Genomic DNA, 25,946 nt, shown 5'->3' on the forward strand with positions numbered 1-25,946 from the left:
TGCAGAGAGAGAAGAGGTAGTGTTTATGACAACCAGTTGATGGTCTTTCATTTCTAAATTGCTGTCAAATTTTATAGAACACAAGTGGTAGTAGCAATATTAACTTTTTTCTTTGTGCTATAAATGTCCCCCAGTGTCCGGGTACAAAGCCCAATAACACCCTTCAAACTTGCTGTGGAAACCACCATTCACGGTTGTGAAAATACAGCAACCTGTGCAGACCAGGGGGCGTGGCCTAACTGGCAGAGTGGACAGACGTGGCTTTATACAGCTCCTGCCTTACCTGTCCTTTATAGAGAAGAGCCTGCGTCTTACCCACTTGACACATCGCTGCTCAGACACCTGTGGGAGCCCACACCACCCTGGCTCCATAGCCCGGACTATTGGAGCGATTTGAGCCCCCTGCTCGATTGAGGCCTACTTCTCCCCCTGAAGCTGCGGCCTCGAGTTTGGAGCCTCCGTGGTCCGCGGGTTGTGCCTCCGCTACTGTTGCCGCTCCTGACCCCAGCTATCTTCCGGGGTGTGCCGCTACCTTCCTCCGTGGGGATCCTCCGGTGAGTGCCTCTCCCACTCCGTCTTATAAGCCCCCTGGACACCGCTTTAAGGAGCGCTATTTTAATCGCGGCTGCCGCCGCCGCTGGCTCCTGCTGGGCCCCGTGAAGTGACACATCAGCCCACAGCTCTTTCCCCTTTGAAGAGGCTTTAACACTGGGCTCTGCCCCACCGCCCTCCTTGGTGACCATTTAAGGGGGTCTTGCAAAGCCCTGCAGGCCGCACGGATGTGTCCCCCTGGCTACATGTACACAGCCTCCAGCCCCAACTGAAACCTATAACACCCCTCCCAGTCCATACTCACTATAAGTGTGGGTTGTTGTCTCCAGGGAGTCGTCTGCCTTCGGGAACATTCTGAAGAGATGACTGGGCCTTCTTTCTCTGTATAACCCTCTGTGGTGTCCGTTATCCTGTTTAACTTGTGCTGGACTCAGTAATTATTCTCTATTACAGTGTTCTCTGATCCAGTGATACTGGTGCTCCCCCCGGTGGTCATAGCTTTTATTGCATGCCATAACAGCACTTGGCATTAGATTTATATTTTTCACCTTTGTCGACAACACTTTTGAGCGATATTTATGTAAAAAGGGCTCTTAACCACAATGACTGTCTCTAACATACTACCATGAAACAAGGCGTTATACATCCATAATGGCTATATAATAATCCCCTGGCCTCTGGGGGTTGGTGATCGACTGCCTCAACTTTTCATATGACATCGTAACATTTAAACGAACGTTTACTGCCTATCATTAACCTACATTTTCAGCTACCTATATGCCATGGGCAAAACCGGGAAATCTGCTCACAAGAAAGAGACTCCTCATCCTAGAACAGAACCATCTCAATCTGACCTACGTCCATTTCTCTTGCCAACTCCTGCTAAACAAGACTCTATCTCTGACTCAATAGCATCTTCACCAGATCCATCAAATCCTCCTAGCCCTATGTCAATGGAGACCCCAGCAATGCAATCCTCTGCAAAGTCCAACAATGACATACAAGAACTTCTGACATACGTCAAGACATTACCGACAAAGTCAGACATCCAAAATACTCTTCGTCAGGAATTGGCGTCTGTTAAGCAAGATCTTTCTTTACTGTCGGACCGCCTTACGTCCCTAGAAGATAGTCAAGAACACACAGATTCCTCTTTGTCTAAGTTGACAACAATAGTTGCCCAACAATCAAGGGAACTACTCTCGCTTAAAACCAGAATGGAAGACTTGGACAACCGTGGCCGAAGAAATAACATACGCGTCAGGGGCTTGCCTGAGGATGTCCTCCCCTCGAACTTAATCGATGCTTTAACAAAGATTTTCAATGAAATTCTCGGCAATAACCCAAACGACAAGCTACAATTTGACCGAGTACATCGAGCTTTGCGGCCGCGTGGCTCCTCATCCGACCGCCCGAGAGATGTAATCTGCCGATTACACTATTTTGCCCAAAAAGAGGAAATAATGCGGAAAGTCAGGCAACTAGATGGTGTGGATTTTAATGGCGATGTTATTCACATCTTTCAGGACTTATCGTGGCATACTCTGCAACAGCGCCGAGCTCTACGCCCACTGACTGATGAGTTGCGCAAACGCCAATTAAAGTACAGATGGGGATTCCCCTTCCACCTGCAGGTGACTCTCTCGGGCAAATCGCACACTCTCTATAACCCCTCTGACCTATTATCCTTTTGTTCTGCTCTGGGCCTTCCGAAAATTGAAACTCCTGATTGGAAAGAACCATTAGCTCAATGGGACTTGCCCTCAACTGAATCACGGCCTTCCTCTTGGCAGACGGTCAGGAATCCTCAACGTCGAAACAGGTTTTCCCCAGATCATTCCGCAGCAGAAGTTACCTGATTGTGTATTTCCATTTCCCTTTTCTAGGATAATGTTCACTATAGAGAGCTAATTTATATTTAATATTGACAGTGTTATATTTTCCCATAATGTAATGTTCACTAAACTTTAATATGTCTTGATGTTTATATCTAGAGTTTTATACCTTGCTAACCTTTTGAGGTTGAAGTTGACACCAATCCCCTGTGCCCCCTCACCCGCTTAATGTATATTACTACTGAGACTTCGGACCATAATTGTTGTTCCGTGGTTTCAGTCGCGGGTTTTTCAGTATTGTTTATCTTGCATATCTTGTTAATGTCTGTTTTTCAATGTTGTTTTCTTTTTTTTTTCTTTATTTGTTTTTTCTTTTTTTTCCCTTGGGTCTTTGAATGCCATTATTTCTTTGCCATCCATAATGTCCCTGCCTACTAAAATTTTAATCTCCTCCGTCAATGCCCGAGGATTAAATTCTCCAGAAAAGCGTTCTCAAATGTTGCGCGCTCTATGGGCAAATAAAGTTGATGTAGCACTGGTTCAGGAAACACATTTTAAAATTGCAGCGCGCCCTCAGTCTTTGTGTGATAGACATTATTCTGCTGCCTATTATAATAATAACCCAGAGGGGAAGTCGAAAGGCGTCGCAATTATTTTCTCACGCAAACTCCCCATTTCTGATGTAAACATACATAGATTGATTCCGGGTAGACTCCTCTTACTTACATGCCACATATATAATCGGGTCTTCACTTTCATCAATATTTATGCTCCCAACAAGGGCCAATATGATTTTCTCCGGTCTGCAATGGATATGGTTGACCCCCTACTTCAGGGTATTGTTCTTTTGGGAGGAGATCTTAACTGGTCCTTAGACCCCTCACTAGATATATCTAAGGATGCGCCTAGGTATCCCCTTGCTAAGTACAAAAAAGTCAAGACTTTGTTTCATAATTACCAACTGGCAGACTCCTGGAGGACATTATATCCCACGGGCCGTAACTACTCCTTTTATTCCCATCCTCACAACACATACTCTCGCCTGGACTATCTATTCCTCAGCCATAGACACCTCCACATGCTCGCTGAAGCTGACATTGGGCCAATAACATGGTCAGATCACGCTCCGGTCTCATTGACGTTGATCCTTCCACATTTTTCCTCTAAACAATGGACGTGGCGATTAAATGAATCCCTCTTACAGGACACATACTGTAAAGCCGAAATTGATACTGCGCTATCTGACTATATTACCCACAACGACTTACCAGAAACCTCCCCAATCTCAATATGGGAAGCGCACAAGTGCGTTATCCGTGGTAAGCTTATTCAATTGGGCTCCTATATTAAAAAACAAAAATCCGCACAGATTTCGACCCTTTTACAACAAATTAAATTACTAGAGGCGTCGCATAAACAAACCATGTCTAAAGAGGACTATCATAAGCTTATGGAATCTCGTAATATTCTTAGCAAATTACTTTCGAACAACATACAGTTGTCCGTTAAAAAGTGTAGAAGTCGCTTTTATCACTGGGGTAATAAGCCGGGACGTCTTTTGGCTAGAGCGCTGAGAGCCCAGCGAGCATGTGGATTCATACACACACTTAAGGATAGTGGGGGAAGGCCTCAAGTTGAAACCTCTAAACTTGCAGAATGCTTCCAACAATATTATTCTTCTCTTTATAACCTACCTAATACTAATCCTGTATCCTCTAATCCTCTTACTTCACAAAACGTTCTTGATTATTTGGCTTCCATTTCCTTTCCTACTATCTCACCTCTAGATAAGCTGGCGTTGGAGGTTCCATTCTCTGTGCGTGAGCTAGAGTTAGCATTAGCCTCTTCACCTACGGGAAAGTGCCCTGGCCCTGACGGCTTAACCATAGGTTATTACAAGAGTTTCCAGAATAAACTAATCCCTATGATGTTGAAGGCTTTCAACCATATCTCAGTGGAATCGCAATTTTCTAAACAATTCCTAGAGGCACACATCTCAGTCATCCCCAAAGCTGGTAAGGACCCCTCCCTGTGTTCGAGCTACAGACCCATTTCATTATTAAATATGGACCTTAAATTATATGCCAAGCTAATAGCTAATAGGCTAAACCCCCTCATTCCTCAGCTGATACATACTGACCAAGTCGGATTTGTTAAGGGACGGGAGGCACGTGATAATACCACAAAAGTCCTCAATTTGGTACACTTTGCTACTACTCAATCAAAGATCCCTATTATCCTACTCTCCACCGACGCTGAAAAAGCGTTTGATAGAATTAATTGGTCTTTTATGAGGTCTGTGCTGGTACACATGGGATTGGGTCCCGTGACACTGCATAGAATTCTGGCCCTTTATTCCTGTCCTTCGGCGAGGGTGAGGGTCAATGGTGAGCTGTCTGGATCTTTCTCCATACACAATGGCACGCGACAAGGCTGCCCTCTGTCGCCATTGATTTTCATCCTTTGCATGGAGGCTCTGGCCGGATCTATACGCGCCAATCCACTTATTTCTGGGATTATGGTAGGTGAACAGGAACACAAACTGGCTCTTTTTGCGGATGACCTATTGGCTACTGTTTCCCACCCGGTGACGTCTCTGCCTCACTTGATGCATGAGTTTGACCGTTTTGGAAAGTTGTCCAACTTTAAAATTAACTTCACAAAATCTTGGGCCTTAAATCTGTCTGCGCATGCTTCTGTAGTTTCGGGTTTGCAGTCGGCTTTCCCATTCCCTTGGCACCCTTCTCATATTACCTACCTAGGGGTTAAAATTCCTAAAAACATGTCGCATCTCTTTAATATTAATTTTTCTCCCATCCTCTCCTCCATTCGAATGGACTATTCCCATTGGCATTTGAAACAACTTTCTTGGCTGGGTAGAATAAGTGTGGTGAAGATGAATACGCTTCCTAAATTGCTTTACCTCTTTCAGTCTTTGCCCATTCAGATTCCAGATTCCTGGTTCCGTTCGCTAAATGTCTTAATTCAGCAATTTATTTGGTCTAGGAAACAACCTAGGATTAAACGTACTCTTCTAACTCGACCAAAACAACTGGGTGGTCTCCAACTCCCAGATATCAAAGCATACTATCACACTATCCACCTTAATAGAATTCTTGAGTGGACTAGATATAGAGAGGTGAAGCAATGGGTTGCCCTTGAAGGTCGCTTCATGAAATTTCCCCCTGAAATAACACCTTGGCTTCCTTCCATTCCTAAACTAGATTTCCATCATCCAACAATTTCTCCTTCCCTTTCGGTGTGGAATTCTTTAAGAAATCTCCCTTATATTTCTTCACGCTTTGGACCTCTTACTTCTTTTTTGGCTAACCCGGATTTTCCCCCTGGTATTGATTTTAATCAATTCCCTAACTGGGTGCGGGAAGGCCTTTTTCGGACTGGCCAGCTGGTGACTAAGTCAGGTATCAAAGCATTTCTTGATATCCAGGAAAGGTGGTCAATACCTCATTCAGATTTTTGGAAATACCTGCAAGTTCGCCATTACCTGTCCTCTGCGGGTAGAATGAATGTTTCTAGTCGAGATCTCACTGCTTTCGAAAAACTTTGCATTTCACCAACCGATCCATCCCACACAATTTCTGCTATCTACCAGATACTCCTTAACAACCCTTCCTGTATCATACCTCCTTGGGCTAAAAAATGGGAATTAGATTTAGGCATTACCCTCACAGAGCAAGAATGGCAAACAATATTTCTCAAGGCACACTGCAGCTCAACTTGCTCAATTATCAAGGAAACGCAATACAAAATTTTGATGAGATGGTATAGACACCCTACACTATTACATGCCATGTTCCCAACAAAATCCAACTGTTGCTGGAGATGTCTTAGGGCTCCAGGGTCATTACTACATATATGGTGGGACTGTCCACAGCTATCTAAATATTGGTTGGAGGTCATTTCCGTTTCACAACAAATTTTAGGCGCGCCTGTCCCCACTGATCCAGCATTTTGGTTAATAAATTATTCTGAGTCCTCACTGGGATACTACAAAAAGTCCTTGCTGCGCCATTTGAGTAATGCCGCAAGAGCTGTCATTCCAATTCTTTGGAACTCTTGTAACCCGCCCACACGTAGGGACTGGTTCCAAAGACTCGATTACTACATGTCAATGGAAGACTCTTCAACCCTCTCCATCAATAGCCCTTTTATTCTCACTAATACTTGGCTTCCATGGTTGGAATACAAAAACTCTATGGAATATAGAAATTATATGTTTCCAGCCGTAATTACCCCGTAATATAGACTGCAGCTTCTTTATATTGGCTAACCACTTACTTTTAAAACATGAAGACCCTTCCCTGTTCCCCCATTTTTTGTTATTTAGTATATAGTTTTTCTTTTTACTTTACCTTCTTTATACTGTGTGATATGTGTTTATTGAAATGTAAAAAAGTGGTTTCTAATTTGCGTACATTTGGACACGTACACGTTGATAATGTTTTGCTTCTGTATGATGTACGTTCTTTGTTTGAAACCTCTAATAAAAACAGAATGCAAAAAAAAAAAAAAAAAAAAAAAAAAAAAAAAAAAAAAAAAACCTGTGCAGACCAAGCCCATCTCTGATATATGCATCGATACTGCCATCTTGTGGCCATTCCAGTGTGATGCAAGATGGACAGGTTTAGTGATGTATTCTCAATTTCGGCCAACTTAATCCCAGAAATAAACAGGTTACCGCTTGTCATGCTGGGATATCAAGAGCAACGTGTCTATGAAACACTGGGCAATCAAGTAAACTATGGTTTTCTTTTAAAACAACAGGCAGCATTTTATTTTGCACGTTCTCACAGATGTTCGTTTCAATTAGTCTGTGGCGTTCAGGAAAAGAATGGACTTACATTATCATTTGGATATAGCACACGAGAGATGTTTTCTGCCAAGTTGCGGTCTAGCACTGCCTGGATGTAGTCTCCAACATTGACTAAGTAAGAAAAAAACAGAACCGTACATGTGAAAATAACATTTTATTAAACATTTATATAGCACACATTTCCTAGCATACTGGGGGTCTCCAATACACACAGACTAAATAGTACAAGAGTCACAGCACCATCTAGTTTCATCAGAGACTGATGGCAACTACATAAACCACATTCTGGTCAGGAAGAGGAAGGAACTGGACCTTTGTAATCTACCACATCTCAGCAAGTGACCAGACACAGGATGTGCAAGAAACCCTCACTGTCCGCCGACCATTCTATACAATCAGTAGGGAGGTTCCTGGCCGTTTACTGGAAGGGAAACTGAAGGATGATCAATGATTTCAGACCGCACGGCTGATACCCAAACGCTGGACAGTGCAGTATAGTCAGGGAGGACCCCAGAATACTGGGCAAGATTAGAATTGTGCTAACAATATATAAAAACCATATGAGGATCCATACTCACAGTCCCTGAGGTTGAAGTCATTAGGCGCCCGCGCAGACCAAAGCCTCATGGTATTAACGGTGTTATTCATGTACCCAGGGACGGGCGTGTCATAAGGCATGGCCAGAACCACCTGTTACATGCAGAGAGAAGAGTATAAGAGCCAGTGGCAAACGCATGATTTCTAGAGGGGGGTTTCCAAATGCCTGATTTTACAGTGAGTGTGGCCTGTCCATAAGTAGGGTAGAATTAGCACTTAACCAGCTTTAATATGCATCATACAAAGTATACTGTGTGTCATAATTTCAGCATATAGAGGACCATGGATCACAGTAAGCCATTAGATGTGGCAGTAGAGCCATCCTGCCTGAGCTGAATGTTTTTATTTTAGATGTGGGCACCATTCCAGAGTATTAGAGCAAGACCGGGAGTCTGGGGGAGTAGCAGAAGAACCTAGCACTGCCCTGGACATATATGTACATATTGGGCTCTATAGCAGCACATTCCTAACAGTGAATGTTTTCCAGATCTCCTAGTTGGTGCACAGGTTATTTATTACTGACTGATACATGTTAAAAGATCCACAGGGGGTGCTAATTATTTCATTTGTGATACTGAGAAGAACATGCAGCACTAGTAACATTCTATTATATTACTATTTCTATTGTGGTCATGGCGTGGGCTGGGGAGGGGGGGTTTCCAGACAGACGGAAACCCCCCCCCCTGCGTTTGCCTATGAGAGCTGTGCGGTTCCATCATCCAAACACTGAGGCTCCAGAGTTTCGTCACCCACCTGAGTGTCCACCCAGCGCACCCCGGTCTTCGTGCACTCTAAGCTCCCATAAAAGTGAACAGGGAGCATGTACTCTGGACGAGCCTTCTCCCAAGGATTTCCATGTCTCAGCCAGTCATCGGCTTCCTCCACCTGCAGGAAGAGGGAAATTAAATATTGGAGACAGACTGACTCATCCTGTATTGTATTGTAAGTCAATGGTTACTTATTTGTCTATGTACTTTGTAAGGCGCTGCGGAACACTTGTGGCGCCATATAAACAATAATAATAATACAGAGGGAGGTGGCAGCGAACTAGAGATGCGCTAGGAATAGAGAACAGTACGGTGCTCAACTGGTCATTACAGAGCTGAGAACCGAGAGACTGCGCCAACGTCTACACAGTGATCAAATCCTTTACCTCACTACAGTGGTGTCCCAGCAAATGTTATACCGCCATCAGCACTCAACAGCTACTCCAAGTGTGCAGAACCCTAAACTCCAGCAGCCTAGATCATTGCATATATGGATGACTTTTGGGAAGGTGAAGGGATTGTGCTGGATTATCAACCTGGTGCCAGTTGACAAGTTATAGTGTGAAGTTTGTTTTATATATTGGCTTTACATCACTACTCTGTTATAGTATGGAAGAAACAAGAACCTATCACTCAGCTGCCTCCGTTCCCCTCAAATGTCACTGCCCATCACATGCAGCCCTGTCCTCACTAACACATCACTCCTCTCCTGATATACTCTGTGCTGCTGGGGACCCTGCTCCTCCCACTATATAACTCTCAGTCTGTGACTTCCTGCGGCCTCCATTCTCCTCCTCACATCATGTCACTGCCCCTGTCACATGCAGCCCTGTCCTCACTAACACATCACTCATCTCCTGATATACTCTGTGCTGCTAGAAGACTCTGCTGGGGCTTTCTGCTTCCTCCATTCCCTGGATTTTAAAGACATTTGTATTATTTGCCTTGATGCAAGACTGTACTCACTACTTTTCTATGAGGGCACTTACACCACCCATTATAGTTGGACATTGCACTAATTTCCTGATCTGTAGAGTAGATACAAGCCTATTGCATGTCTGCCATGTACCAACATCGCACAGGAAATGTGGACGGGGAACTGTGAAATAGAAGGAAGCCAGCCTTATGTAACGGCACTTATACAGTTCATGGTGTCCCAATGACGATTAGCCAAATCCTTCCTGCAATGTAAAACATGAGAACGCCACAGAAAGGAGAAAGTAGTGACAGCTGCAGACCCCCCAGTCACATAGAGCTCACCAGGGCTTACCCTAGGCCTCGTCTGTACTTATTGTGTGTAGCACAAGTCACTTGCAGTTAGTGATTCACAATAAAATGATGATGGTTCTTTTATGCTGTGTGCGGGGTCCATTGCGTCTCCATAAGAGCACAATACAGCGGTCAGGGCTCACTTCAGCCAGTCACCCAAGATACACGCTACGATATACACAGCTATATGGAGGGGTCTATGGAACAGATACTGTATGCAGGCCCGCCAAGAGCCGTGGCGGGCCCCGGTAATAGGGGGCGTGGCCTATTCGTGGGAGGTGTGGCCACGCCCCCTTGCTGTGAGTAAAAAAAAAAAAAAGATTTGCAGCGCCACGAAGGGGGAGGGGGGGGCGCTCTGAGCCCCCTCAGCCCGGTGCAAAGCCAGGGGGGGCGCGATCAGTGTGATCGCTCCCCCGCACAGGCATAGGAGACTGCTGTGGCTGCTGCTCAGCATCCACGAGCAGTCTCCAAATGCAGCTCAGCACACGCCGTGTGCTGGGCTGCTGTGAAGGAGGGGGAGCGGCGCCGGACCCGGGCCCCTCAGGAAGCCCGGGCAATCTGTACACGTTCCCCCCCCCCCTCTCGGCGCCCCTGACTGTATGTAACAGAGGGCACTGACAAACCCTCCCAATGGCAGGGAGTAGGCTATAAGGGCAGCAAAGGAGTCCTACTATGGGGACCTGGGCTTCAAAATAATACACATGGGTTTCTGCCAGTCCTGAGTCGAAGGGCTGGAGAGTGGTACAATAATGAGGGTCTGCGGGCACCAGTGACGTATGGTGGAGATTCTTTGCGAGCTTGGGGCTGCATTTCAGCAAATGGAGTTGGGGATTTGGTCAGGATTAATGGTGTCCTCAATGCTGAGAAATACAGGCAGGTACTTACCCATCATGCAATACTATCAGGGAGGCGTCTGATTGGCTCCAATTATATTCTACAGCAGGACAACGACCCCGAATGTACAGCCAATGTCATTAAGAACTACTAATACACACACTTATATAGGTGAGAGGTTGTTACTATATGGAGTCTACGAATGAGAATGGTAAATTTCCAGTTTTATAAGCAGACGTCTGGAAATATGGAGACGTTGAGAGCTTAGGTGATTAGGTTTCTATAGCCCCTCTCCAACCCCCAACTCAATCACTGTGGCAGAAGAGTGGGACACCGGAAGAGATCACAGATTGTGCTGGAAAGGAAAGTGCATGGCAAGATTAAGGTGGTGAGAAGATTTATATAGAGGCTGCATGTGGTCTAAGTGAACGGCCCGTGTACCTGCCAGCCGTCTTTGATCTTCTGGTTGAAGATTCCATATTCATACCGGATGCCGTAACCATAGGCGGCGAGTCCCAGCGTTGCCATGGAATCCAGGAAACAAGCTGATAATGAAGAAGTGGGAAACTCCTCTGATTAACGGGACAACTGTTGTCTACCAGCTCTCAGCACCTGGGGGGGAAGATGTACTAAGCCGTGGAGAGGGAAAGTGGAGTGATAAATTTACCAACCAATCAGCTCCTGTCATTTTTCAAACACAGCCTGTGACATGACAGTTAGGAGCTGATTGGTTGGTACTTTTATCTCTCTCTACTTTCTCTCTTTAAGGCTTAGTATTTCTCAGCACTGGACTTGCACATCACGGGATGCATTATCATATGGACGGCGGGCAGAAATAGCACCTAAACAGAATAATATAGAAAGATACCTGCAACAATACAGTTACGTAATAAATGAGGGGCCCCGTGTGCAAGTTTTTGTGCAGGGACCTCCCACATCCCCCGCCCCTGGAAAATGGCGCAGACGTGTAGACGATAGCAATGAATGGCAGCGCCAGGGTCTTGGCACCATATTCCTGGCAATTTCTTCCCATTGAGCACTGCACGCCTTGCAGCCAGAGATCCGACCCCGCAATGATACGTGGGAGGAGGATTGCCGCAGTTAAACAGCGATAAGAGAATCGCTCGCACCAAGATCCACGGCACATTTATACACAGTGCAAAACAGTCCAAGCTCTGACAAGAGGGTACATTTACTAAAGTGAGAGTTTTTAGAAGTGGCGTTGTTGCCCATAGCAACCAGATTCTACATAACATTTAACTAGCACCTTCTAGAAGATAATAGCTAGAAGCTGATTGGTTGCTATGGGCAACATCTCCACTTCTAAAAACTCTCGCTTTAGTAAATTTACCCCTAGGAATGCAAACTTAATATAGATTTAGGAAGGAAATTATTTAAGCAACGTGATTAGAGACGTCCCTATAGGAATATGGTCTAAATACGAATTCAGAGACATACAAGCCCCACAGTCTGACCAGTCTACTAAACTTATGGATTCAGAGTTACCCTCAATTTTGCTTTGTGGATGGATCTAGCGATTATTCGCACTGCGCAGACTCAGTAGACGAGCAAACGCAACTTTGAGCAACAACGGAAGTCTCAGGAAGAATCTCCGCGTGCAGCCAAGTGTGTGTAACGGGACAATCACATGCAAGATCGGGGTTCCGTGTGTGCCGTATGCATGTAGACTGAATTGTCGGCAACACAGAATTGTGCTTACAGAGGGGGCTATTCACTAAGCCTTGGAGAGAGATAAAGTGGAGAGAAGCCAAAGGAATTAAAGTACCAACCAATCATCTCCTGTCATTTTTCAAACACAGCCTGTAAAGAGACAGATAGAAGCTGATTGGTTGGGTACTTGATCTCTCTCCAAGGCTTAGTGAATAGACCCTAAACTGATCTGACAGCAAGAAGAAGGCTGATGCAAGTGTTCGCTTGCGGAAATGGCGGCTGTCTTCAGAAGCTGACAGATGGGAATGTCACAGCAATAACAACTTGGAACCAGACCCTTAATTAGTAACCGTCCCCTCCTCCCATCCCCAGTGTCCACACTGAGTCAGTTTACTGGATTCTTGCTGGGTCTGCCCAGAACGTGCAGCTGGAAAAGCTTTGTTACATCAAATATTTATCTAAGGGGATGTTTTCATACCGAGGATCAATACATCTGGATCATCATCTGCTTTTAACTATGAGCAATTTCAGAAATACTCTGTGCTGTCATCACCGAATGAAAGTGCTGAAGGAACACTGACCTGCTAGACGTCCCAGGCCGCCGTTACCAAGACCAGCATCTTCTTCCATCTCCTCCAGCTCCTCAATGTCCAGTCCCAGCTATAGGTGAACAATAAGGAAAGCCAACATTAAAATAACAGCACGATGGTTAAAAACAGCCTTAGAAGACCTAGAAGTCCGTAATGAAATAAGACCACCTTATCTATAGTGCCTGGTATGGATTGTGAGCAGCCATGAAAGTCTCTGTGGGCAGTTCTGAGGCTGGCATTTCGGGGGGACAGTTAAAGCAAATATCCTACTGGTCTTCTAATTAGCTCCATGTACACTGGTTTATAGAGAAGTTTGCTTTGCACCTTCAGAAAGATTTCGTTTATTGGTTTAATCTACACGCTCTCCTTCCACGTGTGCTAGGTACATTATTTCACCTTCAAGCTTCGTGTCAAGACCAATGAAACCTTCTTTATATTCATAGTCCCTGGGTAAGACCCAAATCTGCACCCTAGACACAACTGTGGATAATGGTGAGATCACAGCATAGGGAGGAGAATTGGTAACACCGCTCAGCATGGCTAAAGTTGCAGGAGGAGAGTATGCACAAGTCATCTGAAGGTGCAGTTACTTTAGTTCAGGTGTCTCCTTCATACATCCGATGATCGCCTGTGTCATGGAGGCATGCAGATGGGAAGAGAACAAACAGATATAAAGCAATTTAATGAGCCAGCCTACATAAGGGAGACCCACAGTCCTGTGTAAACCTGTACTGACTGGTGCATGCACACACGACAACACCACTACTGTACACTACAATCATTCCCCTCTCCAATATTCCTTTAGTAAATCCAAGCAGCCGGGAAAACCATTGGTCTACAGCCCAAGGTGGTGGCTGCCTTGTCTGCCCATATGGTAATGACGTCTGGCCATAAAAAAGCTCCAACTCTCCAGGATACAGTTAGAGAACTCTCAGTATTGTATTTCAGCTCAGAGAAAGGAATATGGGAGCCAAATTCAAGTATCAGGGAGAGAATAGTGCCCATGATTCTTAATAGTGAAACCAACCCAACAAAAAATAAATAACCAGACAATTCTCATCCCAGGCAGCCATGTCCCTGTATAACTGTCTGTGGCTTCCTGCTGCCTCCATTCCCCTGGTCACTGCCCATGTTACATCCAGCCATTTCCTCAGTAAGAGGGCCGCAGAGAGCTAAATGGGGCTCAGGTACAGCACTTGACGTCACACCCTCCAAAAGAAAATAATGGAAAAGCTATGATTGGTGCCGTGCACTACAAAGGGCAACATTTCTCCACCACAGCAGGTGGGCCCCTCCAACAAAACTGGGCAACCCCCTGGTCAATTACACATTACTCCTCTCCCGATAATAGGGTGTTGCTGGGGGACCCTACTCCTCCCACTATATAACTCTCAGTGCCTTATTTATCAACGAGTTTTATCATTCACAACAGAAAAAATAAAATCCGCTATGATAAATGGTGCTCCAGCCAATCAGCTCTCAATTGTCATTTTTCAAACAGATGACAGTCGGGAGCCGATTGGCTGGAGCACCATTATCATACACAGCAAGCTTTATCGCTCGTTGTGAATGATAAAACTAGTTGATAAATAAGTGTGGCTTCCTGCTGCCTCCATTCCCTGTTCTCACATCGTGTCACTGCTCCTGTCACATGTAGCTCTGTCCCCATTAACACATCACTCCTCTCCTGATATACTCTGTGCTGCTGGGGACCCTGCTCCTTCCCCTATATAACTCTCGGTCTGTGGCTTCTTGCTGCCTCCATTCCCCTCCTCATATCATGTCACTGGCCCTGTCACATGTAGCTCTGTCCCCATTAACACATCACTCATCTCCTGATATACTCTGTGCTGCTGGGGACCCTGCTCCTCCTACTATATAACTGTCAGTCTGTGGCTTCCTGCTGCGTCCATTCCCCTCACATCATGTCACTGCTATTGTCCTCACTGTATCACAACACAGACCGGTCACTGCCTCCCACTCAATTCCAATGATCTGATTGGCTGCAGGCTGTTCTATCCCCATCCATCTATTCAAGTTGGGAACATAAGGAATAGTGGGTGATGTAGAGCAATAAAGAGTTGCTCTGTTGCTAGTCAAATGCATACACATTGTAATTCTGGAATGGTTACGTCACACTAGAGACACTTCAGCAAGAAGTCTATGTAGAAAGTAGGATTTTGGCTGCAAATATGCCCCAAACAGACCTTTAGTCTATAAATCTGCAGGGTCTGGACATTAGGGTTATACAAATTTGGAAGTATGTTGGTTCCTGTAGGTGAGTGCTCCTAATTGCATCCAACACACAGCAGTAAGCATCCTATCTGCTGTACTCTATAGGCAATGAAGAACCAATAGGAAATGATCCAGGAGAGCTTTAGATCTGCAGAGAAAGCTGAACACTTGGGGGCCCAGAAACTGCCAGATGCCATTGTAAAACGCAGACGATCATCGGTTATACACATCAGTATCTGCATGATGTAGTAGTCCGATTTATCGCCAACCTGAGGATGAAATGCGCCAGTATGGTACGATGGGACTACCAGTGGCTCAGGCTTTACAAATCCAGCAGCTTTATCTAATCACCCAGAAAGATTGTTAAAGAGGTGGTAAATGTAACATATCAAATTCAACATTTGTGGACATAAGCCACCCCCCACCCCCCCTCTAGAAAAGTGGCTTTAAATCGTGGTGCTCGTAGCCCTTCAGTTATTTCTTGTATCCCTTGCAAAGTAATTTATTATTCATGCCATGAAGCTTACATACTATGGACCTATTTTCTATTAAGTCTACCTGCATGGTCAGGCTATGATTTGCACGTGCTCGGCACTGTAGGATTATACCTGCTCTGAGTAATTACACACGTCCTAACGTTCAGCCGTTCTCGCATGACTTGCACATGCCTAGGTTTCTTTGTTTCCTTGTCTGACCAGCTGTGTAGGACTTGTGGCACCTTATAAATGAGCTGACGATACGCTGTAACTGGCACAGCACTTGTGTGTAAATTAATTGAGAATATAGAGTAATACGGTGATGAAGTAACCTATTCCTAAATCGAGCTACAGGGGTCAGGAGACTCCATGTATTCTGAATATAACGCTCACACTTTATAGAGATCACTGCAGAAGCCAAGGAGACAACTTCGCCCTCCGGCAAATTCTGTTCCGAGGGTTAAGGCCAGCTTGTTTGTGTTGGGCCGTTTATACTGGCAGCAATTGATGCCAGGCATTTCCTGAAGCCAGGACACTAAACAGAAAGAACGATTAGGCCTAAACGCCGCAGCATTCCCTACTTCCAGTTCCCCCACCAGGTTATCAGAGCGTGAGTATTTTCTGGGTCACACCAGAACCCTCCTACACAGCTCACAGAAGGCAGAGTCCAACGTGATGCAACTGGTATTCTGTATCCGCAGAATCTATGTGCCTTGTCCCAAACAAAAGCTGAACTTTGGCTGATGCCAACTATTACAGATCATGCTGCCAAATCAGACACGTGCCAGCTCCAGGTGTGTAATGTATGGCACATTCAGGGGTATTGCCTGCCCTACTTATATAACTGGTGATACTTTGTTAGAGAGGGATGGAATGCATGGGATGTAGATAGATTGGCGCTCAGGATGCCACTTGTCTAAATACTGACGGGGGAAGCAGAACACGGGACTTACGATAGGCGTTGAAATACCGACGCCTATCTTAAATCCAGAAGGATGCCATCCCGAACGAGGTCTTCGCCGTTAGCCGTTGGGGGCATCTTAGCAGTTAGCCGCGTCTTAGCCGTTGGGGGCGTCTTAGCCGTTAGGTGGTGGGGAGAGTGCTAGGATTAGGCAGTGCAGCGGCGTTAGCATTAAGCACCATATTGTTCTGGATTGGATAAGGTTTAGGCACAAGGGGGAGACTGTTAGGGTTAGGCTACAAGAAGGGAGGGTTAGGGGAGAATGTTGGTCTACTTACCCGACCCCTGTCGGGATACCAACCATCGGGATGCCACTGTCTGTATTTTAACAGGAGGCATCCAGACTGTCAGCATTACACACAGATTCCGAATGCACGACATGTTCTGCTTTTTCCCCATGGAGATGCCCATTCAGTGGAATGACCAGATATTCATATGATGGCACCTATTAGTGTTAGACTAGTGCCATCTGGGGTATGACTAGAGCAGAAAGGACTTATGTATTGGATCACCGACAGGGAAAGCACCCACAGTTCTGTAAGGGGATGGGGCATAAATAGTGCAAACCCAACCCCCACTGACTAACATGAGGTGGAATGATTCAACGGTCAGTGCATAAGCAACATATTTATCATGTAGATCTGCTGACAGTACAGCCCAAGTGCAGCTTTATTACCAAAGCCAGATGGATGGTCCTTACCTGATATATCGCTTCATCACAGGCGTTCTGCAAGCCCAGATTAATCATGGTGTTCTGCAGGGTACGGCCCATGTAGAATTCCAGAGACAGATAGTACGTCCTCTGCAAGAGAAAAATATATCAGCAGGCACAAAAGCCACGTTACTGCACCAAAAGCCACGTTACTGCACCAATAAGTAAAACTGACAGAACTGCAACACACACACTAAGTAATACAGCACATAAGCCCTCATTCAGAGCCGTACGCTCTGAGCAGAGCGCACGCTCTGAATGAGGGCCGGGCTCCATTTTCATGGAGCGTCCTCCTGGACGCTCGTATAGCTGTGGGTCACCACCCACAGGCTATACGAGCGTGCTTTTTGATGGCCGCGATGGTCGAGACCATCGCGACCATCGAAATTGCGAGCTGGAGCCTGCGGTTGACACCGCAAGCTCCGGAGTGATTTTGGCTCTATCAGAGCCAAAATCACTCCCACTGACATCACTAGTGATGTCAGTGGGCCGGCTTCTGACGGGAGGCGTTCCCGTGGGAACGCCCCCGTCAGGGAGGCACGCCCCCGGCACGCCCACCAAAGGGGGCGTGCTGTCAATCAACATTGACAGCACGCCCCCTTTGATCGGACACAACGAGCGAAGGACTTTCCTTCGCTCGTCGCGTCTGGCGCATGCGCACGACGGAGCTCCCTCCGCCGTGCGCATGCTCAGTGCATAACATCGACCCACTTGCGAGCGGACAGCCGCTCGCGAGTGGGTCTGAATCAGGCCCATAGTCACCAATGTACAACACAAGGACAAAACTCAGTCTATGATTTGTTGATGCCAGAGCTGGACATACACCCGTTATAGCACTGGATGAGTTTTTCTGCGCACTGATCATGCGTCGGAGGCGAGCGCACACAAGCACCAGTGATGTAGTGTCATAGGGACAACAGCTGCATCTACACTTACAATCTAGTTACTCCGCTTCAGCTGTAACGGGACGGTCTAACAAAGGCTAAGTTGCAGGGGGAATTGTGGACTATACAGAAGTGTAAATGCACCTGTTACAGGTAGATGATATGCACAAAGGTCAAGGCTGGTGCACATGTGCGCTGATCAGGATAATGGGCACCAAACCAAGCGTACGACTAGGGGGTGGTCCGCTTACAACAATGCCTTCAACTTTGCATGTGGGCGAACATACGCATTTAGTTTCCTGCACGCAATGCAGACGCAATGAAGGCATCCAACCCTGTATCACACACTACAAGAGGAGTCGTACTTCACTTAATCAAATCCTTTTCCAGAGCACATAGACAATAGGTCATTATTGAGCACAGCAATGTTACATAATATGTGCTACAAATAAATAATTGCATTACTGGAAAAATCTGAAATATACAGATCAGACGCACACCAAGATCTAAACCTAATTGCCATCTGGTTCCAAACAGTAACAGATTAGACTTCTATTGTACACAAGAGACCATGCAGGTAACCTATGGGGTTTATGAACTATGGATCAGTTACCCGTGTAACAATAGAAGTACATTATGTAACAACGCTGTAGTATTATCCCAAGAGCTCCATTAGCAAATGTCATTATGAAATGCTTTATGCTCGGTCACTACCCTGAAATGAACTAATCTACCAGAATAATGCAGAGTCAGAAATTGGTCTCCTGTGACGGGCGGTGCTGGAATATGAAAATCCTCCACAGACTGTCACCCGGGGTAGGTACAATAGGGAGAGTATGTATGTGTCCTTATACACCTCTGCTCTAATCACGCCAAACAGCCATCAGCGCACCACAGACTGTCACCCGGGGCAGGTACTATAGGGAGAGTATGTATGTATGTGTCCTTATACACCTCTGCTCTAATCACACCAAACAGCCATCAGCGCACCACAGACTGTCACCCGGGGCAGGTACTATAGGGAGAGTACGTATGTATCCTTATACACCTCTGCTCTAATCACGCCAAACAGCCATCAGCGCACCACAGACTGTCACCCGGGGCAGGTACTATAGGGAGAGTATGTATGTGTCCTTATACACCTCTGCTCTAATCACGCCAAACAGCCATCGGTGGACCACAGACTATGCAACTTTCCTAAAATATGCATCTCATTGGCACCACTAAAGAAACAAAACTACATTGTAAGCGTGCACAGAGCACTGGGGCTGGCAGTACTGGTACTCCTGTGCACGAATAAGTGATAGATATATATATATATTTTCCAAATAATTTTTTATTGAAATACTGCACATATTCACAAGCAAAGATTTCAAAAACAACAGCACATTGTGTATGATAACATTCGGTACAGAATATTTTTCTGTGATATTTTCAATGTAATCATATATAATTACATTGTAATTATACAAGAAACAAAGCTCCTCTCGCTTTCAATTTGTTCAGGGACCAATAGAAGTGATATCCATTGGAGGGTTGTTTTCAAGGAATCGGTATGAAATACCGCCGGCCGCATGTCCGGTGGTTTGATTCCCAGCAGCCCGACACCGGAACAGATCCCGGCAGCAGCAGGCCGACAGAGCTGGAAATCCCGATCGTCGTAAGACAAGTAATGACTAACCTAACCCCCCTAACCCTAACCCTCCTTAGGGGTGCCTAACCCTGTGCCCCCCCCCCTCCCCAAGTGCCTAACCCTAACCCCTGCCTAACCCTAAGTCCCCCCCCCGGGGGTGCCTAACCCTAACCCTCTCTCCCCCTAGCCTCACCCCAAGTCCCCCCCGGGTGCGTTAAACATAACCCTCCCCCCTGCGGCTGTCTGCTCGCGGCACCCGACATCCCTTCGATTGGGATGCCAGGCACCGGTCTCCCGGCATTGGTGAAAGGAGCGGCGTCTGCATCTAGACGCTGGGCATTTCACCCTCGCCGGGAAATGACAGTCGGGAAGCCAGCTGTCGGTATAATGTCAGCCGGCTTCCCTCCTGCATTCCGTTTTCATTGGTCCGAAGTGTATACCATGTGGTATCCTTCACACTATTATAAATTTGGAGTCGCATATCTAGAGATAATGTGAATATAAATGATTCCCATGTATTGAAAAATGTTTCTATTTTGGTTTATTTTTCTAATACTACCTCTACCCAGTCCATTCGCAAAATGCTAAATAATTTTGCTTTAAATAACGCAAAAGATGGGGAAATAGTCGAAATCCATTCCTGCAGTGTTGTCTTACGTGCTGATTGCTAAAAGCAGTCTTTTACTTCTCTTACTAGCCCTCGTCTCTGTAGGGATAATGCAGAAAATTGCCCATTCTGCTATGAAAAGGGACGTAGTTAAGTAAAGATTCCACAGATCTCTTTACTTGTAGCCAAAAGCCTCTATAAGGGCTAGATTTAAGCAGCAAGAGCTTCTGTAAGCCAGTTGTAACTGAAAATTTAAAGCGGCACTGACATTAAATGTAAAGCACGCCAAGCTGTACACGGTGCTTTATAAGTTTCAGCTCCAATCCGCCGAGGTGGCTTACAAAAGCCTCCGCTTCGTAAATCTAGCCCTTAGGCACAAATCTGTAAAAAAGGCTCCGATACAAGTGGCCGCAACCATTCCATCGCAGCTTTTTGTTATGCTGAATCTGCGACTTTATACACAATTTAAACCAAATCCTAGACAAACGTAGTAACCTAGCGTCCCTGATACACTGAGCGTCTTTTTGTATGTGGCTGCGTTGCGACTAAGATGCAACATTTAGGAAACAAAGTGCACTTCGATACCTGCGGCGGACCATCTAGGTTGTGCCAAGCATCTAGCAGGGGAAAATACGCTCCCTGTACGAGAACACATCTGGGGTTATGGGACCACAGCTCTATCAGGAGACAGCTATTAGTATTAGTTATTTATATAGCGCACACATATTCCGCAGCGCTTTACAGAGAATAGTTAGCCATTCACATCAGCCCCTGCCCCAGTGGAGCTTACAATCTATGTTCCCCATCGCATGCTCACACGCACATACACACTAGCGTTAATTTTAATTTTTTTTGTGTTGGGAGCCAATTAACCTACCAGTATATTTTTGGAGTGTGGGAGGAAAATGGAGTGCCCGGAGGAAACCCACGCAAGCACAGGGAGAATATACAAACTCCACACAGTTAGGGCCATGGTGGGAATCGAACCTGCGACCTCAGTACTGTGAGGCAGTAATGCTAACCACTACACAGTCTGTGCTGCCCAGCTAAACATTTCAAGCATAAAATTCAGATGCAGGATTCGTGTAATACCTTTATGCAACATGAAGGAATTACAGGGACAAGAGAATGGGCCACAAGATTTTGTGTTAGGAGACAACACAGAAAAAAAACCAAAAAAAAAACACCTTCATTAGTCTCAAAGAAGCAGTAAACAATGTGGTCACGATGCAATATTGTGTCCAATTTCCCCTTGAACTCTCCCCAGCAGCTCCCCGGCAGTCGTGGGCACGATCTGGTGTTAAAAGCTGTCCAATGTGACAACACGATCTATCGTGCCTCCTAACTATTCCAGTGCATCGTGACAGATTGTCAGATGTTGCCTGCAGCAGGCAAGATCTGAAGATGTGATGTACGACCAGCGGGGAGGCGCATCGTAATCGTGAGTGTCCACTCACGATTAGGACATATTGTACACGATCTGTCGTCCCAATGCGTCGGAATTGGGCTGATCGTGTAAAATATCGCCTAGTGTATGGGCACCTTTAAGCTGGCCACACACACGGCGATGTGCACACGATCAGCCGATGTGTACGATTTCCCTTGAAACTCTCCCCGGCAGCTCTGCACACAATCGCCACACGATTTCCACACGATTTGGTGTCCAATCTTCATACGATCTCTCCTGCAGTCAGACTGTCACAGTGCATCGCTTCCTATATAGTCAGATCTGCCCTACTGCACGGCAGATCTGATGATGCGATGTGCGACCAGCGGGGACGCACATCGCATCGTGATCTGGGACTCACAATTTATTCATATTTTACACGATCTGTCGTTCCAATGTGACGGAATTGGCCAGATCGGGTAAAATATCGCTATATGTGTGGCCAGCATTAGAGCTTACATTCTAGACCGTGCTCGGAGAATGTTTCTGCCAGGATCACTAGATTGAACTTGAAATCTTTGGCACAATAGGTAAAAGAAAAAAAAAAAAAAAACACACCACACCCACAATAAGCAGATTACATTGTGCTGGCCCAGGGCAGTAGCAGCAGATCACAGTACAGTTCAATTTCTAAGCAGAAAGCCCACGGACAGACTGTTTGGTATAGATATACACAAACAACCAGCAACATTACAATCATTAGACATTCTATCACCTCTGCACTTGTGACAGAGAAAGCTACAATGTAACAATACAGGTCACTTACACAGTAACTAAAGTTCTCTAGATAAAACCGCTCCATCTGCACCCGGCCACAGGGCACCCATATATACACAGCTACAGGGTACGTAGAGCCACAGGGCACCCATGCCCCCAGCCACAGGGCACCCATATAAACACAGCTACAGGGTACGTAGAGCCACAGGGCACCCATGCAGCCAGCCACAGGGAACACACACACACACAGAATAGGTATGAAATAACGCCAGCAGCAGCAGCCCGAGAGATGGACAGATCCCGGCAGCGGCAGCCCGACAGCGCTGGAATTCCTGACCGTTACTAGGCAAGTACAAACTAACCTAACCCCCCCTAACCCTCCTTAGGGGTGCCTAACACTAACCCCCCACCCCCCCAAGTGCCTAACCCTAATCCCCCCTGTAAGTGCCTAACCCTAAACCCCCCCTTCCCCACTGCCTAAACCTAAGTCCCCTGGGGGGGTGCCTAACCCTAACCCTCCCTCCCCCTAGCCTAACCCTAACCCTCCCAGGGGGTGCCTAACCCTAAGTTCCCCCCGGGTGCGCTAAACCTAACCCTCCCCCCTCCCGCAGCTGTCCGCTCACGGCGCCTGGCATCCCTTCAATCAGGATGCCGGGCGCTTGTCTCACGGCGTCGAGAAAATGACAGGCGTCTAGATATAGACTGTCATTTAACCCACGCCGGGATAAAGCAGTCAGGATGCCGGCTGTCGGGATCACGTCAGCCGGTTTCCCCACACACACACAGCTACAGGGCACCCAGTCACAGGGAACACAAACACACACAGCTACAGGGTATATACAGAGACACAGGGCACCCATGCAGCAGGGCACCAATGCACCAACACACAGAGCAAGCACACACACTAGCTTCAGGGCACCAATGTATACAGCCACAAGGCACCAATGCCCACAGCTACAGGTCACACACATACAGTCACAATACATTCCAGGGGGAGGTAAGATGTGGCACTACAGGTGCTGTGGAACTACACATCCTAGCATGCCCTGCCACATTTTTTGCATGCCCTAACAGCAACTGTGGTAGGGCATGCTGGGAGATGTAGTTCCACAGCAGCTAGTGTGCCACAGGTTTCCTATCCTTGATATAATCTGCACTTGGATTATTATTTTAGCAACTTTGGATAAATGACCACCCCCTGGGTACGCCCATAGCAGCAGCCATAGCACAGGGCACAGGTGGGGCACCAGCAATGACTGAACAGTCACCAGCCCCCTGTAGAGCCAGGCACAGAAGCCAGCTTTGTATTTGTGTTATGCATATGGGCGGGGGTAGTGCGGGCAGGGCAAGCCCTGCCACCCCGGAGAGCCAGGCACACACCTTGGGGTCCTTCTCATAGTAGTACTGCTGCGTCCTGATCCACCTCCCCACCAGGTGGTCGCGCACAGTGTGGGCCAGGGCGAAGTAGTAGTCCCGGGTGGTGGAGACATTCCGGTCCTTGACCAGGGTGAAGTGCAGGTGCCTGTTGAAGCCCTTCTTCAGCTCAGACACATTCTCCACCCCGACTATGCCCCTGATGCTGATCTGCTTCCTCTTCTCCAGGTCTGTCAGTGGCCTGGCCATGTCTGCTGCAGCTGGGATGGGACCGGAGCAGAGGGCTGGGGCCGGGGCTGTACTTTATAACTTCCCCGGTGCTGCCCCTCCCTCAGCCTGGCTATTGGTAGGAGGCTGGGGCTGGGAGCCAGGCAGGCCAATGGGAGGGTGCATGGGGCATTGCTGTGTACTGCCCCCTGGCTGGGCAGTGGGCACTCACTGCTGCTCACGTTTGGGTGGGTGGTGGAGTGTACACAGTACTGTACAGATCACATAGCTGCAGGCAGATCGCAGGATTGTGATACACTATATAGCTCCCTGCAGAGCGGAATAATGTGTATACTCCAGGCTTCCTGTGTCTCAGCAGCTTCAGAGGAACCACAAGTCCCAGCACTAGTTTCCATATGAAGCACAGGTAGTCAGCCTGTGGTTTTCCAGTGACTGTGTAACCACTAGCCACAGCATGCCTTGCAAGCTTCTAGACATATAACCGATTGCCTATAGTTGACAGGGCATGCTGACACTTGTAGTTCCACAGCAGCAGGAGTGACTCTAGTGATATTTAGTTTATGAGGCTTTTCTTTTTTTAAGTGAAGGTTATCTGACAGCCTGACCAGGAATACATGGCCTGTGGGTACAGAGTGGACTGTACTAGGGTGTGGTAGTTGTTGCATGGCACAGGTGACCAGCTAAAGTTTTTGTATTGGATGACAGTAGTATATATTTTTTAGTACACTGGAAGGTATAATGTATTATGTCTGATTACACAGACGGTGTAATGGTAGCATTACTGCCTCACAGCAATGAGATTGTGGGTTCGATTTCCCACCACGGCCCTAACTGTGTGGAGTTTGTATATTCTCCCTGTGCTTGAGTGGGTTTCCTCCGGGTACTTCAGTCTCCTACCACACTCCAAATATATACTGGTAGGTTAATTGGCTCCCAACAAAATTATCCCTAGTGTGTATCTGTGTGAGCATGTGGTAGGGAATATCGGGCCTGATTCAGACTTGTTCGCGAGCGCTATGCACTCGTAAGGGGGTCGATGGTGGCCCAGTGCGCATGCGCACGATGGAGCCGGCTCCGTCGTGCGCATGCGAGAGACCCGGATAGAGACGGGCAAACCGTTGCTCCGGGTCTCGTACCAAAGGGGGCGTGCTTTCGATGTTGAGTGACAGCACGTCCCCTTTGGTGGGCGGGCTGGGGGCATGGCTGCCCAGACAGAGGTGTTCCCATGGGAACGCCTACCGTCTGGGGCCGGCCCCACTGACAAGTGATGTCAGTGGGAGTGCTTTCGGCTCTGGTAGAGCCCAAAGCTCTCTAGGGCTTGCGGCAACGAGACCCTACCACAAGGGTCTCGTCGCAAGCCCAATGGTCTTGACCATCGCAACCATCTTCCTGGTCGCTCGCTATAGCTGTGGGTGGTCACCCACAGCTATGCGAGTGGCCAGGAGGCCGCTCTGAAAAAGAAGGACGGCCCTGATTCAGAGCGAGCGCTCTGTCAGAGCGTCTGGCTCTGAATCAGGCCCATAGATTGTAAGCTCCATTGGGGCAGGGACTGATGTGAATGGTTAGATATTCTCTGTAAAGCGCTGCGGAATATTTGTGCACTATATAAATAACTGGTAATAATAATTCCCTGTTTTAGAGGTCAGTCCAAAGAAAGATGGCTGCCTCATACTAATTAATATCAGATTATTAATACAACTTTTTTTTTTTTTTAAATTTAGCT

General features: G+C 46.8%; 1 protein-coding gene across 1 annotated transcript in view; it reads right to left on the reverse strand.

The window, feature by feature from the left end:
* PYGL (glycogen phosphorylase L) overlaps positions 1–24,293 on the reverse strand; it is a 34,631-nt gene extending 10,338 nt beyond the window's left edge. The window contains exons 1-7 of the mRNA XM_088444146.1: positions 24,002–24,293; positions 17,322–17,423; positions 12,941–13,019; positions 11,130–11,233; positions 8,572–8,703; positions 7,800–7,911; positions 7,250–7,332 (exon numbers count right to left, since the gene is read on the reverse strand). Of these exons, the coding sequence (XP_088300272.1) occupies positions 7,250–7,332; positions 7,800–7,911; positions 8,572–8,703; positions 11,130–11,233; positions 12,941–13,019; positions 17,322–17,423; positions 24,002–24,244 (855 nt within the window). The 5' untranslated portion in view covers positions 24,245–24,293. The remainder of the gene's footprint in view (positions 1–7,249; positions 7,333–7,799; positions 7,912–8,571; positions 8,704–11,129; positions 11,234–12,940; positions 13,020–17,321; positions 17,424–24,001) is intronic.
* Positions 24,294–25,946: the final 1,653 nt, after the last annotated feature.

Source organism: Taudactylus pleione, unplaced genomic scaffold (assembly GCF_031769625.1).
Source record: "Taudactylus pleione unplaced genomic scaffold, aTauple2 ptg000350l, whole genome shotgun sequence".
In the NCBI taxonomy this organism is placed as follows: Eukaryota; Metazoa; Chordata; class Amphibia; order Anura; family Myobatrachidae; genus Taudactylus; species Taudactylus pleione.